General features: G+C 37.3%; 1 protein-coding gene across 1 annotated transcript in view; it reads left to right on the top strand.

Annotated features, from left to right (window-relative positions):
- Positions 1-19,985, top strand: part of LOC124166916 (lachesin-like) — a 481,621-nt gene that overhangs the window by 408,507 nt on the left and 53,129 nt on the right. Inside the window, exon 4 of the mRNA XM_046544630.1 lies at positions 195-365. Coding sequence (XP_046400586.1) covers positions 195-365 — 171 coding nt within the window. The remainder of the gene's footprint in view (positions 1-194; positions 366-19,985) is intronic.

The raw sequence follows: 19,985 nt of genomic DNA, 5'->3' as shown, positions 1-19,985 counted from the left end.
CTCTTGCTCCTTCCTTAGTGTCCACGTTTCCGCACCGTAGAGAGCTACACTCTATATCAAACTCTTCACTAACCTTTTTTTTAGGGATATTATATAGTGTACACTGCACATGCACGTATATAGTAGAAATGAATGATTGCAGTATTTTTCAAAGATGTATCATGTGTTCCCTATGGAATTTTTCTATATTTTAGTGCCTCCGGATATCAGTGACGCGGAGACGAGCTCGGACATCACCGTGCAGGAAGGAGAAAACGCGACGCTTCAGTGCAGAGCGACTGGCCATCCAACGCCGAGGATAGTTTGGAGGAGAGAGAACGGAGAGAGCCTGATCATCAAGAAAGGGTTCAGAGACATAACGAAGCGTAAGTAAATTATTACCAGCGAATGTAACGTACTTTAGCCTTAAACGAATATCAAATGCATATTGTATTCACATGCATAAGTGTATGGCGAACAAGAGCTGAATACTATTTGCGCCACTGACATACCATAAGGAATAGATAGGGAGAAACCCAACTATAGCGTTCACCTGCTCATAAGATGACACGTGCCAACCGGTCCCTAATAATCAGGTTATATGCTACATATTCATAAGCTATTCGTAGCATCATTTTGCAGCCTTTAAAGGACCTGATGATAACCATAAGAAGAGATGCCTCATTTAATTGATTCTACATTTTCTATTGTGGAAGCAATTGATTGTTGCAATGGTAAATGAAACTTTACAAAATTTACCTTTTTCCTAGTTTATTCGTCATAAAAATAAAGTACAGCCAAAATATTATGATTTATGTTTTAAGAAATATTTTTATTTCATATCAGAATCATGAGCATGGGCTAAGGCAGAACTAACAAAAAGTTACAAAAAAAACTGTTAAAAAGAGTCTATTACCTCACTTAATAAACACTAATTCCCAAACTAACTTAATCCAATCGTGTAAAATTTTGAATGGAGAAGCACTGCCAGTGCTATTTCAATGTTATTTTATCTGCCGTATTGACCAGTTATCGACGCATCCATGCTATAAGGTGGTGAACTCGAAAATCCTTAAATCAGTGCCCACTGTGATGCGGGGAAACATATGAACACACCGATATATTTCTTTGCGTGTTCTTTCGTGAGCGGAAACTGTTCATCGTCCACACGCCGAGTGAGTATAAATCAATTCTACGTCATCATTACACAAGGTAAACAAGCAAAAACACTAGAGCGAATACTAAGTGTTTAACCGTGGGAAAAACGACATCTATAGCTCTGACTGCTTCATCTGGGAACTCGAATCCCAGGGTTAGTACTATGTGCCTCCTTTTCAAAAACAGAGTCCAATCAGTTCAGCCCGGACGAATTTTGGAATTAATATTGATATTACCTCGTGTTTCTACCTTTTATTTGATTTTCCTCTAGCAGCTCGTCATTTGGAAGTCGTTTGATTATGATAGACAGGTAACAAGGAGCTTAAGGGGCCATTGATGGAAAACATTTAGTTGGTTCTTAATTTTATGGTTCCTTACATAGCACGTAGTTACCAGAGCAGTATTTTAAAAAGCGAATTCCTTTAAAAAAGTAAAAAAAAAATAAAAAACTAACACCCGATTATAACAGCAGCATCACTCAGCAAAGTCAAACACAGCACTATTTGGTACACATGAGTAAATAATTCATTGGAAAATACTTTCCAAAACCTACGTAACACGTAGAAAATCTTCATGGAAAACACGATTATTTTCAGGCAAAAGGGATTTTCTCAGCCGAAGGCATGGATATCAAGGTGTGAACATAATTAAAGACAATTTAATGATCTTGAGCCAATTCCTTTCCCCATGCGCTTAATATAGTTCTTCAATTTATTTCCGAATTTTCACTTTAATTCCTTGAACGATGGCCACATAAAATTCCAATCAAATAGAAAATTAAATCAACAAATTTAAATATAAATATGTCAATAAAACCTCACTTCAAAGAAAAAAAAATGACGCAAATATTATTATTTTATTTTGTATCTAGACCACCGATGCATTTCTAAATCAAGCGACATACGTCAGGCAGCAAGATACCAAGTTTGTATGTAATAGGTTAATTGGAAAGTTTTCATTCCTTTTTTGTTCACAACTGTATGAAAATGACTCGGTTATGCATAATTCATAAGATTTCATGATACCATTCACACGGCGGTCCAAAGGTCATTTGTATACATTTGCATTAACGTGAAAGTCGTGAATGTCCACCTGGAAATACGTACATTCGTATACCCAGCTAGGCATAACAAAAAATAAATAAAATTCTGATTATGGAATGCGTGTAAAAGGAAAAAGGAGAATCTAGATGCGAAATTTAATTAATCTTAATGGAAGCTGAACAATGTAAAAGTCATATACAAGAGTCATTGCTGATCGGTTCATTCATATTAAATTAACGTTGCTCGAAGTCAATTAATTATGATTTAATCCTAAATTTTATATTAAACTATAAAAGAATTGACTAAAGAAACATGCAATTTAATGAAAATTTTGCAGAACCAGGAATATAGTACTTCTTCCCGCTATAACAATTAGTTTTGCCTAGCTTCATTAAAAGGTTCCAAAATAAACACAATTTTATCTTCTAACGTGTCATGATTATTAATTTAATTTAGATGCAAGGTTTTAATGACCTCAAAGGAAAGCGGAAGGTTAAATAGGGGTAATATTCTATTTTGTATTGGGTCAATAAAGCCATCAATTACGGTGAAATTATAAAAGTTTGAGAATTGATATTCTATTTTCATCTTGAACGCCTCAAACGCATAAACGGCGTTCTGAGCTTTAGGACAAATATTTCTACAAACGCTGCTGCTGGCACTTCCATTAAAAGCGGCACACTTAACATAAATAAGAAAGAAAGAAAGATTTTTCCTGGAAAGACGCTTTATTCGCGTCGCTGACACTTTCCTGCATCTTTCTGCCACTTTCGCGTTCGCGTCGCGGGTGCAAAAGGTGCAACTTTGATCTGCACCTTTAGGTCCAACTCCGCAGGTGGAGCAAAAGGTGCAACTTCAAGAATCACTGGGAGTAGCGGAAGAGAATTGGCGGAATACAAAACGCCCATCATAGAAAATTGGAAGGCATTTATTTCATTTTGGCGTTACTTCTTTGGAAATAAAGCATAATAATAATAAAATGCCTTCATTCGGGCGAGGTTGAGACTAAGAAGTCCCTTCTTCCTCCTAACTCTTCGATAGCGTCAATGCAAACAAATTAAAAAATGGTAGACAAACGTTTGCAATGCAAAGGATATAAAATATACACTGTTTGTAAAATGTCAAAAATATAAACAACTATATGTGAACATTTTGTGTAAAAAAGATTTCTGTTTGTGGGAAAAACATGAGAATAAGGGTGTAGTATCCTTCAGCGAAAAAACCCACTGCAGGAAAACGCCCACACAAAACATCTGATATCTGAAAATACATCTGACTGGGTGAAATACTTATCATAATAATTTTTTACAGTAATGAAATAGTAAACGAATGCGAGCTTATAATTTATAGTGAAATGACATACATGTTTCTCATTAAGCGTAGCAAAATTGCATCTTTAACCGTAAAATCCCTCCGTTTTAACATGGCAACCCATTCATGAACAATTTTCTAAAAAGCTTAGTTCTCGTCGTCGACAATATTTTTAATAGATGAATAACTCCCGCGACGAGAGACTCACGCCAATTCAATAACAATTTTAATTATCGCACCATAGGTGTATTCTTTTCTCGTGTATGAAACAGTATCGGTGGCGGGTCTATGCAGTGGGGTTAAATGATAGCTATAACAATTGTGGACAACCCGTCAATGAGGATGGAATGATACTATTCGTTATGGAAGGTAATATACAATTCATGAAAATGACTTTTGCTACAACAGACACTTAGAAATAGGACTTCAAATAACACGACGACTTTCACGCCACCAACTTTCTTCTCAATGAATTGCATTGACATCCCGTCATTTTGATTCATGGATGTTAATTAATCTCTCCGCAGTATGGAATGAGTTTTTTATTATTTTCCACCATGTATTTTTATGAAATAGATGGTTGAACGACGATTAAAATAGTATCTTATATTCTAGATAGGGTTAAAGAGTTCTTCTTATTTAATTGTGTCCTACTCTTGGGAATAAAGAGATAAAACTTGTACTGCATAAATAACCTCGAGGCCATTGAACCAACTTGGACCAATTTGTATGGAATGAGGCAACCACAAATATTCTTTCATTCGCATGGGCAGTGGGTACGTAGGAAATGTCAGGAGCAAAAATATTCGGACGATGCCTTCCAAATGACCAGACTGCCTTTAATAATTCTACTCTTAACAATTTCATTACGAATTACTTCTTTTTCCCGAAATATTCGAACGATATTGGCAAAATTGTTAGTTCCCATCTAGTCAGTTTTACATGTCATGCATGCATAGTAGTCATGGATCCTTTTAAAAAACTTATTAATAATTATCCCTATCTACTGTAAGGTATAAAGCAAAGAAATCAATGCGTAATAAAAATGTAATACCCTTTAATAATAACTAGCATGACTAAACAGCATAAATATAAAGTGAAAAGGCACGAAAGAGCTAAAAGCGATATTTTTGACGAAATGGTAACCTGAGAGCATAGGCACCATTTTCACACCAAATAATAAACTTAGGTCTAGGATATCGATATCAAATGTGCCATAATTACACAATTTTAAAACCTTATTTTCAATAATGGAAGATGATGAGGCAATCGTAACGCAATAGCAATTCACTCAAATAAAAAAATAAACAATAAACAAATGTGTTCAATATTAGTTCAACCAGCAGCATGACAAACGCGAGTACATCGCAACAATTAATGGAATAACACGTCTCTATGCCGCGACTGAAACAAAGCTGGGAATATAACATGATAGTCTTCGTAAAAATCCTCCTCCACAATGTTTGCTAAAATCATGTTCCGCGCCAGTTTTGTTACTCATCCGTTAGCCTCGCAAGAGTTGAACCTTTCTGCCCCGCCTGATTATCGTTGCTCCTTCCGGTACAGAAGGTGCAGATCGAGCAATCGGCGAGAACAAAACTAAGAACGCGAGCATAATAAAGCGAGGTAAAAAAGAAGATTGTAGCCAAGCCCCCAGTGAAGATCGAAACAATAGAGTGGTTTCCTAGTATTTTTATTGTCTAAATCGAAATATAATTACTCCTGGAGTACGATTTTCACACCTTTAGATTTTTAAATGACGATATTTATTTTTTGCGATAAAATTAAAAGCGAAAATTTTCAAGCGCGCGAAAACACTACGAATAAGTATGAATGCGGGGAAAATCCAGTGTGACGTCATTCTGGTTCCCGCTGCCGCCGTGTGAGGTGACCTTGGGGCGAGGATACGTGCGTTGCAGCGATGCAGGCTGCTAGCAGGTAGCGCTTGGCTTAAATAAGGATTATTAATACCTAATCAAACGAAGGAAACTTTCCAAACATTGGTAGTTTTAATAGGCCTGAGCTCTGATGTTCATGCATGCATTGGTAATCTCTGAAGATGTAGAACTCCTATCTACTCGTATAGAAACTAGGTCCTTGTGACGTTACGTGGAGTGGCATCGCATGGGCGCCAATCTGGGCTTTTTCAAATGCGGTTAAAATTGACCATTGCCATTCATCTTAACTGGGATTTCTAAAACCAAATAATTTGTATATAATGAATACAATATTGGTGGGTAACGAATCGCAATCATTGCCTTTCGTTTTCTTTGATGAAGGAAACTACCGTATTGTCCGATACTGATAAAACTGGGTTAACACTTGATCTCATAAGATTAACATACCGGCTTTGAAAGTCAAAAACATTGCACATGAGAAAGGCATTGGAACGGTAGGAAAATTTATTTATTCAATTTCACTTCTTGATATTATGAAATATTTTCTGAGAAAGTATTCGCGATTGAAATCTGCAGTTTTTTATTTTAATTTCCATCAAAGATTAGTTTTTTTTTTACATATAATTGAGTCAAAAATTCAACAAATTACCCTTTCTCCCCAGTCATATTTGGAAACTAATGGATACCTTTACGACAAAAGTTTTTTTCCAAATCTAAAATTGCGTACTATTCATGTAATCTGAGGCCTTATGTAGCATTGATAATGTTCAAATCTTCATGCAGAAAACTCAAAGTATCAGGTTTGCTAATTTTTATATAAAGGCTACACTATATTATAGGTATGATTAACCATAAAACTATTGATTATTATTTTTTTTAAATGTTGTTCATAGGATCAAATTATTTATTTTGCCATAATGGCGCCATTTAACACTAGAACTACCGATGGAGTCATTTTGACTCCTCGCGATTTTTATTTCTCTGCCCAGACTAAAATTTTCCGAATTCCGGCCTGAAATTTCGTGACTTTTATTCATTTTTGACACGAAATAAAACTTTGTGATCAAAATAGTTCTAGAAAGTAAAATAGTGCACATTTTTCAAAATTTACCTTTGACTACCAAAGGGAGTCATTTTGACTCCCTATTGTATTTTGCTCGTCTTTTCGCCAAATGGTAATATTTGTTCAAGAGTTTATTTCTTCTTATGTTAATAATTAATTTAAATCAATCGATGGCTTAAATATATAATTATTTCGCTTTTAGGCCAATATTTGCGAGAATTTGAAGGCATTTCTAATTTTACGGGTCCGTGTTTGGAACTACAAACCATATGGATGTCCTGATATCATTTTATCCTGCGATAAAGTGGTGAATATGCCATTCATGTTGAGCATTTTCAAATTCATGTGTTTAGAAGCCGTCGTGTCTGCCCCTCATCCCTTATCCCTCCCTTCTCCCCGCCTGTCAGGCTCGCTACAGCACAATACTGTATACACAGTATTGCGCTGCAGCGCTTTTATTTCACCCTTGACTACGTGGAAGTTCATTATCAAACCTGAAAAAGTATCTTTGTATCCTTCCATTGATATAAGGATGAACCAGGAAAATAAATCAGTAGAATGAAATAAAGTTATTGTCCTAGCATTGTCGGCTCTGACAACGCAGGCTGTCGCGCGCCGCACAGGAAAATCGTGCGCTGTCCTTCGCATTAGTGAATCCAGTGAACTCTGAAGTGGACTGCAGAACTCTAGTAAAGTAAGGCTTTCATTTTTCCTGACTGGCAGCATGACCAGAAGAAGTAGGCTAAAGCGTGAAGTCCTTTCTAAGTTGCATTCTATACCGGATGGTAAATCGGAATGCGAAAAGGAAGATCATTTCGTCTCTGACGAAGTCAAAGATTTTATTCCTCAAAACGTTTCTAGCTAGTCTGAAGATTCAGACATAATACGTGCAAAAGACATGCAGTAATTTACATTTACTTTCCCTTTCATAAGGAGCTACAAAACAAAGATATTATCTACAATTATTTATCGATTCGTGTATACTGACTCAAATAAAGTGATGTAAAATTGTGGAAGCACGCAGACAAAATTATGAAGATTTTACTCTTTTCGCCATATTTTATGCCCGCGAAATATAAGGTACAAATGATCTCTCTATTGCAAGTATTTGGTCAAACGACTGGGGAATACCATTATCTAAAATGAACGACTGGGAACCGGTTTGTATATATTTTGCATTATCTAAGATTTGATGAGAAATCTAATCGATTCCAGCGGCTCAAAACTGTCAATTATGCCATCTTCACAATAGTGTAGGATAGATTCACAGATAATTACATTCCTTGTTACAAACCTGGTCCGTACATCACGGTTGTTGAACAAATTTTCCCCAGTAAAATCAGGTGTATTTTACTCAGTACATTCCTTGTACGCTGGACAAATACGGCCATGAATATTGGCTAGCTGTTAAAATTGATAGCAAATATCTTGCAAATGCCTTCCCTTATGATGGAAAAGATTATTCACTTCATGCAGATTGCCGTGTAGTATTACCGAAACTAATGCAAACGTTTCTGAAAAAGGGTGAAATGTTACTGTAGATAATTACATTACCTTAGTCAAACTCGCCGAACAGCGAAAAAGCTAGGGTACTAGCATTGTGGGAAAGGTAAATAATTCGACGAGAAGTACCAAAAGAAATGAAATCACATATATACCACAAGAACATATACTCAGCGATGGCCTATCCACTCGTTGGAAAATACTTCCGACTTAGCAGGTATTCATGGATAGTGTACAAGGAGACTACCTAAAACATTTCGCGCAAGACGCTTTTGAAAAAGCTCGATACAGAGTCGGCTGATACTCAAATTAGATATCGACAAAAGCGTGGCGTGTCCAATGCTGCATATTCTTCTGACGGGATTCTGCAAAAAAATATTTCTAGGCAATACCAAAGTGCAGAAAGAATCGCTCAGTTTGGAATTGTATGACCTGCCAAAAGTATTTGTATGGGCAATTTAAATGAACGACAATGCTTGAACTGTAAAGCACCTTAGCCAAATGCGTGGCTTATCAAATGCAGTTTTTTGCTGTATTTAATTATCTTCCCAACTTCCATGTAGCCAAGGTAATATTTTTGATAATTCAAACATGATGATAAAATGTGTTGAAATGTCTAAGTTTGCTGTTTTATCCAATTACTCTGTGAAAATCCTATTAAAACAACATAACATGTAGGAAAAAAGAATTTCAAAGCAATACCGTCGAAACTCGCATTTAAAAAAAATATGATTTTTTTGTTTAAATCACGTCTGAATCAATAAAATAATAAAAAAAATGATAAACTAAAGCAATGTACAAATAAAAACATAGATAAACTGGAAAAATAAACAATTATAAGGTAGGAGTCAAAATGACTCCATTTGGTAGTTCTAGGGGGGGGTGTCAAGTCCGGTATTCCTAGTGTTAAAAGAGTTGAAGATGAAAAAAATTGATCAAATAATAGCCTTAAAAATATATTAACCGAATAAAAAGTTGATGCCATTTATTTTAATCGAATGCATTTGAAACTAAGCGCACGGCAGAACATTGGCTGATTCGATGGTCTTCTTTTTCTCTCTTGCATTAGGGCAAAGGGTGGACTCTGATTACTTCGTTACAGCTTTATATGTGGTTGGGTCAGAGCAATGCATAAAGTTTCTCTCCCGAGAGCATCAGACGTTAAAACCGCAGCCTAATCGCTATCGCGCGAGCCAAATGCTTCGAACTTCGAGGCTCCCATTTAACCCACCGTTATTTAGAAGTAGAAGTTAATTGAATGCGATCGGGGAAATCGAGGCCACTTCTTCTACCAGAAATCTTTTGCTCTGTAGACATTTTACTATCATCCACGTTAAAGGAGCGTTCTTTATAGATGCCAGTTGCGATGACTCCCTTGAATTCGTTCAATTGTATTAGGCTCGACTATTTGGAAGTTAAAACACGAAAATGAAAATGAGAACTCGTTTATTTCCACTTATTTTTTATCGTCCGTACGACAGGTTTCGAACTACAGAGGTAACTATCAAGTACAACAAATTTGAATCAAATTTGTTGTATTTGATAATGACCTCTATGGTTCGAAACATGTCGTACCGGCGAAATAAATCAGAGGAAATAAATAAAGTCTCCTTTTCATTTTCGGCACCCTTGAAGTTTACATAATTCCAATTCTCATGAATCTTGAAGAGCCTAAGAGAATATGCCGAGATATAATAGAGATATCTTATTTTCCCAACTTTAAATTATTGATTGAATTATCGATGATCAGTGACTGATTAATGAACAGCTCCCTTATACTACATAAGCAATCGTTTTCTCCGCACCCACCTTGCTAAATGCTACGGATAATGAGAAAATTCCTGCATATTACCTACAGCTCTTTATTATTATTAAAAAAATAGTTTCAACAGGTGAAAGTCCGGCTTGTCACTTTAGAATAATGAAATCTCACGTCGTTAGTAATATCATAGGAATGATAGAGGATCTATCCATCCCCCCTCATCTGAGAATGCAAGGGCTGTTCATCACTAAGCTACGATTAAACTGTTATCATCCTTTCATATAATCTCTGATACAAAGGTACACTCGAATACGTTTTGTTTGGAAGTTACGGAAAGGGAGCATTTTAAATGGATGGCTGTGGGATAAAATTCATTTTGCTTAAAGCAAAACAAACGCTTGCCATAATTGGTGCCCAGTTTTAATATCCGGGCTTCAGCTCGGCCGTGGTTGTGAGAGGAACGCATTAACGTTTAAAATTCAAAGCCGCGACGAAAAAATGCAATCCGATAATTAATTGTGGAATGCTAAGCACGTTTCATAGCATACTTCTGATTGGTCGCCGAGCAAACAGAATTTTAAATGAAACGGTTGAAAAAGTAGCCTTTAGGAGCGACTTAAAAAACAACCAGCAGAGCAAAAATCAGCCCAACCGGTATTCATAACTGATGAAAAAATCCGGGAAAACACATCGGACTGCTTGAATAATTTAGCGGAACAAAGGGGTAAGTTCACCATGGGATATTAAAGAGCACGTATTAGAGGATCCGATCGATGCTTGGGTAGAAATCAAGTACAAATACTCCACTGCTGAAAAAAATGCTGGCGGCTAGTAATATCGCAGAAGCTCAGGACAAAACGAACTCACTACAAAGAATGGCCTTTTACTGATGATTTGGATATAAAGCTGAATAATAATTACGATGTTAAACAAATACATAAATAAAGATTTCATACATTAGCAGCTCTCTACTTTGGTTTAAAACGTGGAAATGTCCGTTGTGTCGAGTAACGAGATTATGTAAAACGGGCCTCGGAACTAAAATGCGGAATTCATTTAATTATAATTATGCACTGAACAACGTTGGTTCAAATGAAAGCGCAAATTATTACGCATAATTTTGACGTGATGGGCATAGCAGAATGTCACCATCATTAATTTCGAGTGACGTTAGACGATTTTGAATTAGTGTAGTGCCGAGTACACAGTATATAACAAACTTTTTGTGGGCTAGAAAGCAATATATATGCAAAATGCCTCAATTGCAATCAATTAATTCTATACATATTTTTCAATCCATAAATATTAACGATACGAGTACAGATGGATAACTCGCTATACCTTGGTTAAAGGAGGTATATACACGTAAACATTTGACCGAGGGAAGGCCGCCAGTCGTAGGACACATAAAAATAAATTAAAGCCATTTTTTTCATGACAAGATTATAAAAGTAGCTTTTTAAGTTTTTACCATAAATTAAAATTAATTAGGAATAGCTCATTCTCATTTTATATTTACATATGCCTCGCCTCAAACATAACTACTAAAATGTCAAAAATTCGAAGGTTTCACGTCGATAGTATCTTACTCATCACTACAATTAGAAAATTCGTTTAACGGGGCAATCACCTTTCGCCTTTAATGCCATCACAAAAGCCTAAACCTAAACTTATTATCGTCAAGCGCTAGTCATAGTATTACGCAATATGATTACCAACCCCCAAAATAGACTCCAAAACCATTTAAGGCAAGAAGTTTTACATTCCATGAGAAAACAAAATGTTGCGATTTCGCCCAAATATAGTGTTTCTTCAGCACTTATAATACAGACTCATTAGATGTACAAAAGAATGTTATCGCGCGCTTCCATGGTTCGATTTAAGAGCGAACTCTTAGATAATAATATCTATTGTATATATAACATGTTTTATCCAAAACAGAGCTATAGTTTACATGATTCATTGCCAATTAATCAACACATGAAAAAATCTGATGATTTCCAAGTTGCCAGGAAACACACCAAAGTAAATTGAGATATCAAAAAAACCTTTAGCATTTAATTATTTTATTTTATTTCATACGCAATTCGTCTCATCTCATAAAAAGAAAAATGTACTCATAGGAAAGATAATCTCTACGTGAGATTGATTTTCAGGCTCGTAAATCTTGAGCTGGTTGAGCAGTTCAACTATTTAGGCAATACCTTAGAGGAAAACGGATACATTAATAAGGATATTAGGAAGAGAATTGCATTAGCAAAGGAGGCGTTCATGAACATAAAGGAACTTCTGGGAGGTTCGCTATGTAAGAATTTAAAGAAAAGGTTAATGAAGAGCCTGATCTGGATTGGATGTGGCGAAGAATGGAGAAGGTAAAGTAGACGGAAAGGAGGAGGAACGACGACGTGCTGGACATGGTGGGTGAGGAGAGGCAGCTTTTAGATGAGATACGGAGGAGACAGTGAGTATGGATAGAGCGAGTACTTAGCGGGGATGGGATGTTGAAAACAGTGTAAAAGGGTAGAATGTTAGGTAAACGAGGGAGGGGAAGGAAAAGAATAGGATTTTTAGATAGAATAAAAGGTAGTAGGTCTTAATGTGCATTAAAGAGGGAAGTAAATGATGTAAGGGAATTCTTCTTAACCCCATTCGCGCTGTAATGACGAGTCTAGCTCGTCATGAACTTTCGATGCCAAATCGCCCAATGACGAGTGTATCTCGTCGTCGGATTTTCATAATTTTAGCACTATTTAGAGGAACAATACACTTATTTTGAAAGCTTAAAAATGATAAAACATGCATAGTAAACATAAATAATTCATATTTAATGAAACATGATGCATTGGAAGGATTAAAATGATTTTATTCGAGTAGCGATAGCTGTGTTCTCCATGTTTTAAAATCGCATTTTATTTCAGGTTTCTACGTTGATTACAAAACATCATTTCATTACCTATCATTTAAAATAGAACCACAGAAAAAATGAATAGAGAATAGGAACACGATATTCAGAAAATAAATTTAAGTGGAAGGGTTTAACCACTCCATGGAAACCTACCTTAATCGTTAAAATACTTTTATAATAATAATAAGCCGCGGCGACAGTTCAGCTGTGAAAATATGATTAGGGGATTGCAGGTGAGAGAATGAGGCGACAGAGGGTGGGAGGGAGGTAACTTCTGGAGGAAACAATCTCGGAGGCACTGCCGGGGAAAATGACTCCGCCTTCGCAGTCCCTCAGCACCAGGCCTCACGACCGACCAGCGCGCTTGGAGCAATCATCCTTCGGACGTAGACAGTTTGTTCAACTCGTCTCACGGTCCGAAAGCCGGGATGTATAAGAGCTATGCGGGAGTAGAGCGATGAAGGGACAGCAGTGACGTCTAAGCTAAGGTGAACAACAGCTGGATCTCTTTCGTTTACGGACGTGGGTTAAATTTAATTGTTATGAATCTCTGATGCACTCAACTTTCATATTTTGGGGTTTGAAAAGGGTTTTCTTGATGATCAAACGTCATGACAAGGCTTTGCGACGACGCATTAAAGGAACACATTGGTGATATCTATAGTCTCAGGCTCAATTTGTGAAAGTTCATTTCAATAATTAAAACGAACAAACTTTGTATTAATCCAGCAAATTATTTTCATGGTACGACTAGTTTCGACGCAGCGGATGTACCTGAGGATGACGCCGCTCCGTCGAAACTAGTCATACCACAAAAATAAATTGGTGGATTAATACAAAGATTGTTCGCTTTAATTAATGACACATTGGTTCCCAATGTGGAATCAATCTAATTTTATCGTGTGATAGTTATCGCGGAGGTTGAACCAAAGGAGGTTGAGGTTGAAAGGAGCCAACGGCTGAGGTAAATATTCTTTCATTGTAGGACTGATTTTATTCATTTCCAAATTGTCGCAAATATTAAGATTGTATCGTCGTAAACAACAATATTATAGTACGAACGACAACCCTGGCAACTGATTTATGGCAAATGGTTTCTTTCCCCTCGTCAAATACTAAACTGGAAGGCAACATTATCGAAGTGTAACTCTCTGATTTCAATTAAACTCGCCAGACTTGTAAATAACTCTAAAGAAGTAAATTCCGTAAATTTTATGAGCTCTTGTGACCCACGAGTCGAAGATTTTAGCGATCAAAATTTGTTTTTAAAAACGCAACCCCGTGACGCAGTGCCGTCACGTTCACCATCTCCACGAGCGACAACTCCCCCGGGAAAGAGAGCGCTCTTGGCCGGGGGAGTTAGTCGGACGGCGCGCGGTGCGAAAGCGTCCCTCCATAAGGAAGGGCCTACAAGCTGAATTCTACCATCGTTTAGAAACTCAGTTTTTCCCATTTATCTCCTACATTTCATGATACCATGCTGGGCAAAATTCCATTCTTACAGGCTGTCCCAACTATCGCATAGATTGTAAGCTCGCCAACGACAGACCCAAGCGACGGATTTATTTATCTAGTCTCGACTAGGCTCCTCTTTAAATATAAATATTACATATCCCGTACTGCAATGGACTGTTGAATGCTCAATACCGATTAAATGTCGTCTTCTGTGCACAGCCTCGCACGCTAATCCTTGCCTTCCTTAATTACTTTTTAACCTAGAAGTAGCATAGTATCAAAAATGAGATTAGTTGTCAGTTAAATTGAAAAAGCAAAAATTTTTCTTTTACATTTACTATTTGTCTTTATCTAGCAAGGGAATCATAGAACTCATAAATTTCAACGCACTACGAAAGTTGCTCTATTGTGTTCCTGCAGTTGCTACGACAGGAGCCATTTTTTTATGTAAACATCAAGTTAAAAAATGAGACCATTAATGAGGCAGACGCACTGCCTCTACATAGAAGATAACTGGCTGGTCAGAGAGGCCCAGAGTAGCAACGAATATCTCTGGAACAGAAATGACTGCGGCGAATGTGGTAACTTCGGTCTCCTGCACCACGGGAATATATTGACTTTCGGAAATAGTAATTGCCCATATTGCTCTTAGATACAATGACGAAATATTAAATATAATATTATAAATAAAAATATAAATTTCAAATACGATATCTTCAACGAAAATTTGGAAATATATTAAGCTCTTTTTCATCTTGAATGAAAGGTAATTTATATTTCAATTAATTTAGACCAACACCCTGTGATCTCTAACTAAACCATATTAATAATATTTTTTATTTAATCTTAAAAAACATCGAAGTAATTTTCTTGCAAACAAATAGACTTTCGAATTTTCATCAAATAACAGATATCATACCACATTGCGGACCGATCACGAGTATACTCCTGTTTTGCGAGCCATCTGTTATGGACGGATCACGAGATAAGTCGTGTTTTCTACACGCTGCCTTTATATGCCACATGCAATGATAAATTGTAACGACATTGTTTGTTAAAATTATTTATTCATATTATGACATTAGGTTGTATCTTAAAGCACTAAAAATTTGAAATAGTCATTGTAATAAGTTATTGAGATGCAAGAGAAATTAAAGTTGCATGAAAAAAACAGCCTGACTTGAAAAATACCCAGCCACTGGGGAAAGTTCGAAAAAAAAATCCGGCCATTAATGAGATACAATTAGAAATTTTAGCATGCATGGGGTATATCAAAGACGCAAATCGCGGCGCTCTGTCGGAGGGATCAACAGGCAATATAAAATGCTCTATGGGAACTAATACTTAAAAGCGTATTAAATTTTAAGCTCATGTAGAGGATAAATAGTTGAAAATAGAAAGCAATTGTTGTTTATGTATTGCGTCATGTTATTCTTCGAGTGCACTATCGGGTATAATGGATTTGGCGGCATGAGAGAGCCGATGTCACCACTTTGGTGCAATAAGCGTTGAGGATGTAATCATCCTCATTCCATTTTTATTTAGAGATCCTATTAGCTCTAGAAAAAGTTAGTTAAATGTCTTTTACTCACTTCATTATTCTTATAAACGGAACAAAACTTACTGGCTACCTAACGTTAAAAAACTTCGATGATACCGATATTTCCTGTAATAGATGCTTTCATTAGAGGTCCATGTATTTAATCATGTGCATATAGATGTTCTAAAAATTTTAATTTTGCAGTTAATCTGAAAGAGAAATTATTCACATATTAAGTCGATACTATTATCCGATTGCGATGCAAAGCAGGCTAGGCAGAGAAGTTCTCGAGCACTGAGCGAGTGCTTATCAAAGGCTCATCTGAAAATTTTAATGCTACTCTGGCTGTGACGGAAAAATGGGGAACAATAACTCTTGGGTTGGTACCCTGCATTCAATTGTTACCTAGTCAAAAAATAAAGAAACAAAGACCCTTGAATTTCGTCAAATACAATTATACCAAAGGAGTTGAAAGCAGTTTTAAAGGGTAGAATGTTAGGTAAACGAGGGAGAGGAAGGAAAAGAATAGAATTTTTAGATAGAATGAAAGGGAGTAGGCCTTCTTGTGAATTGAAAAGGGAAGCTGTTGATGGGGAGGGAGGATCCTGGAATTCATCTCAAGTACTCCATGGAAACCTACCTTAATCGGTAGAATACTTTAATAATAAACAATTATACTTTATGTAACTATATTTTAACTATCACAATTATACTGTAATTATATTTTGACAGCAGGAAGTTTGCGCATAACACTTTTAAAACTCAAAATACGTTAAATTAATCCATTCTTCGTTTGCTGCATCCTGTTTAGGCATGCTGTCATGAAAACTATTTTTTGAGTGCCTTGAATAAAATTCAATTGAAAGAAAGATAGTTATTTTATGCTACTTATTTCCTGCACAAAATGGCTCTTTTAGCTGCTTGAAAGAAAACAACTAGGTAATAACCATGTACAGAACTGATATTATTACCCAAAAATAGGGCGTGATCTTAATCAACTCAAAGGAAAAATAATTTAAGGAAAAAAGTAAAAATGTTTAGTGCTCTAAAGCAACGCCAATTTCTAAGTGCCCCATCATGTGTAGTAATATAAAGAAACTGTAGTCTTGAGCCCTCAACCTGTAAAGGGAGCAGCAAAAAAACTTTGAAAAAGAGTGAGAAACGTAGGTAAAATGAGGCAAAATGGGTCAAACGGCGCACTTGGCGATGTACGAAAATCTCCGCGCTTCTAGGGTTAGCAGCTGTTCACTATGGCCTGTACATTATAGCGTGACTTTTATGAATACTGCGCATAACTACCAACCAACATAATACATAGGAGAAGATACATATATTACTTTGGAGTTCGGGATATTGCAAGTATGGGGTGGTATGAGATTCCGAGAAAGAGTTTGAAGAGGAATACTAAAAAAGAAAAAATCTTGGTCATCATTTTCGGAAGGTGAACGCGTGTGAAAGTTCTGTGTAATGTCTGCTATTTGACTTTTGGGACGCGAGGTGAAGTGCCCAAGTGTCGTGGGGGGGGGGCATATATTTACATGCGTCAAGCATAAGTACTCATCAGTCACAGCTCGGAATACTATTCATTATATTCCACGGAGACGTACACCTAAAAGAACAAAATCATTCAAAAAAGAAATCGTATTTTTATCACTTACCTCTAATGAAAGACGCAATTTTTCAGAATTACTTATACTCGTGCAGATATTGCAAGAAATGATATAAAAAGATTTCGCAATAAAGAGAGAAACCACATTACTGAGCACGCATTGCCAATCAAGTCAAGAGAAAGGATTTGGGATCACCAAATTGAATTTGTAGCGTGTATATCATGAAATTATATCATAAAATTGGAACCTCCGACTGTGATAATTCTTTGTTTCTCCACACGCTCCTTTAAAAGCTAGTTTTTCGTTGCATCGTCTTTGGTTTTGGATACCATTTGTATATTCCCTGGAAGATGAAAGGCTCAAATAACAAAATAACTACCGACGAACGAAATGTATATTTACCAGTTTGTACCAGTCAAAGACCCCAGTTTCCATAATAAATCCTTAGTTCGCAATGGTTTAACCAAAGCCATTGACATATAACACGCATATACACTAATTCGTGCGATAAAAAGCACGTCAATGAGCAATTATCACGGATCATGAATAAAGAACGGATTCGGGAAAAGTAATTGAGTAGAAAGTGATGATTCCTTCATAATTCTAAACTTACAAATCTTGGATGGGACACTCCTCTGTCCATTTGTACGCTTCTAAGTCCTCAGATAATACAGTCCTCCAAGATGAGAGATAAAATAGCAACCAAACGCGCCGGAACGAGACGAGGAGGAAGAAGAAAAGTATGAACTCCCATACACGCGCCAACTCATGTACGTTGAGAGGTGTATGTGGGTGCTGTAAAGGGGAGAGGGATAAGGAGAAGTATCAGGGTGGCGATGGAGGACTGGCAAAGGGTGCTGGGCCGGAAAATTCTTGAACGTGCCGACGGAAACTTTTCTCATTCACTAGACACGGGCGGAGTGGGCAAGGAGGAGGGGGGATGAGTTAGGGTTTCTGGAAAAGGCCTGGGTAGGAGAATAAGAATTCTCGGCTGGAGAGAGGTTTGAGGAGATGCATATAGGGGGAATAAGGGTAGCGGAGGGCAGAGGAAGTGTGGGGTGGGGTGAGGGAGGGGAAAGGATGGAAGATGGAGGTGATCGCACAAGTGCGGGAACGGAAAAAAGTTAGGGTAAGTATATAGCGCTGGACATTTGGTCCAGATGAATAGCAGAGCAAGGGATGAAAGGGGAAGGGCTTGGAAGAGCGTAGATCATGGAAGAAATTAAAGTAAGACGTTGGAGGATATGAATTAATACCTAGAGTTTGAAGTGATTTTCAGCAGTATTACCGCACGCATAAGCGAAGTTAAACACGCGTTTCACCAACCTTCCAACTTACGCTCGGAATCGTAGCATGGGGAAATCCAATTCTGCATATTACAATTATGGAACCCTCATTCAAGAAATAAAGGTGATAGTTGAGTATTAAAATTTGAATGGTGAGATATTAATTTTTTTAAATTAAAGGTTGAAAGAAATATATAAAATACCGACTTTTTAGACCAGAGAAAAAACTGCTTAAAATGAATGACTTCCCAAAAATACACCAAATTTATCAAATTGAAACTATTTTGCTCAAGTGTACACTTTTGCAGAAAAACGCTCCGGACAGCCTTGAAAACGAAATCATTCCTCGACTGAACATAATTAAGAGGCAAATTAAGCCCAATTCAAGTCCACCGGGACTAACCACGGAGATAACTGTCACCTTGACCGTGTGTCCCGATACTGTAACGGATAGCCACTACCCGCTTAGTGCACATGTATATTTTTTTGAGCTCGCGGGCTATGTCGAATTCCGATGCGTCGGCATTCGCATCGAATTCTGAGTTCCGCACGCCGCCGAACCCGAGAGGGGGTATAAAAGGGACAGACGTGAGAGTGAAAAGGGGAGACGGAATAGAAAAGGTGACAAGTGTACCAATGGGCCAACGCAGTGGGAAGAGAGTGGCAGCAGAGGAGAGGGAAGGAGACCAGAGGAGGAGGAATCGGCACCATGGAGCTGTGGTCACCCGGCTGTGTTAAGTACAGTCCTCTACTGTTCCCCCCAGAAGTGAAATACCACTGTCCCCACCGAAGTGAAATCCCCCATCCTAGTGAATGTGATATACGCGCGTGTGTACAATTGGGTGTGGTTTTTATACTTTTCTCTGCCCTAGACGGAAGAGGGCGGTTTTTTAATTTAATTTGTTTTTTCAAGTCAAGTTTCTTTTTTGTTTTGTCCAGCCCAATAGGATGGTTTCCGATTATTTTATTGTTGCCTAAATCGAAATATTTTTACTCCTGGAGTACGCATTTAACGCTCTTATATTTCCGAATGACGATATCAATTTTTCGCGATTAAACAAACAGTGAAAACTTTCAATCGCGCGAAATCGCGACGGCTATGTAGGAATGCTGGGAAAAGCCCGTGTGACGTATTTCAGGTCCCAGCTGTCGCCGTGAGAGGTGACCTTGGGGCGAGGCTTTGAGCACTGATACGACGCAGGCTGTTGGCAGGTATCAGAGTACCCAGCTAGCTGGTAGCACTTTGCATAAATAAGGATTATTATTAATCTATCAAGCGAAGGAAACTTTCCGAAATTAGGTATTTTTAATTGGTGATTATTAAGAGATGTTTCCCTGAGCTCTGTGCCTTATGAATACATTGGTAATCTCAGACGATGTAAAACTCTTATCTACTCGTATAGAAAGTAGGTACCTGTGACGTCACGTGGAAAGGAATCGCATGGGTGCCAATCTGGCCTTTTTCAAATGAG

This window comes from Ischnura elegans, chromosome 10 (genome assembly GCF_921293095.1).
Source record: "Ischnura elegans chromosome 10, ioIscEleg1.1, whole genome shotgun sequence".
NCBI lineage: Eukaryota > Metazoa > Arthropoda > Insecta > Odonata > Coenagrionidae > Ischnura > Ischnura elegans.
The sequence above is the reverse complement of the archived record's forward strand: the minus strand, read 5'-3'. Positions and strand labels throughout refer to the sequence as shown.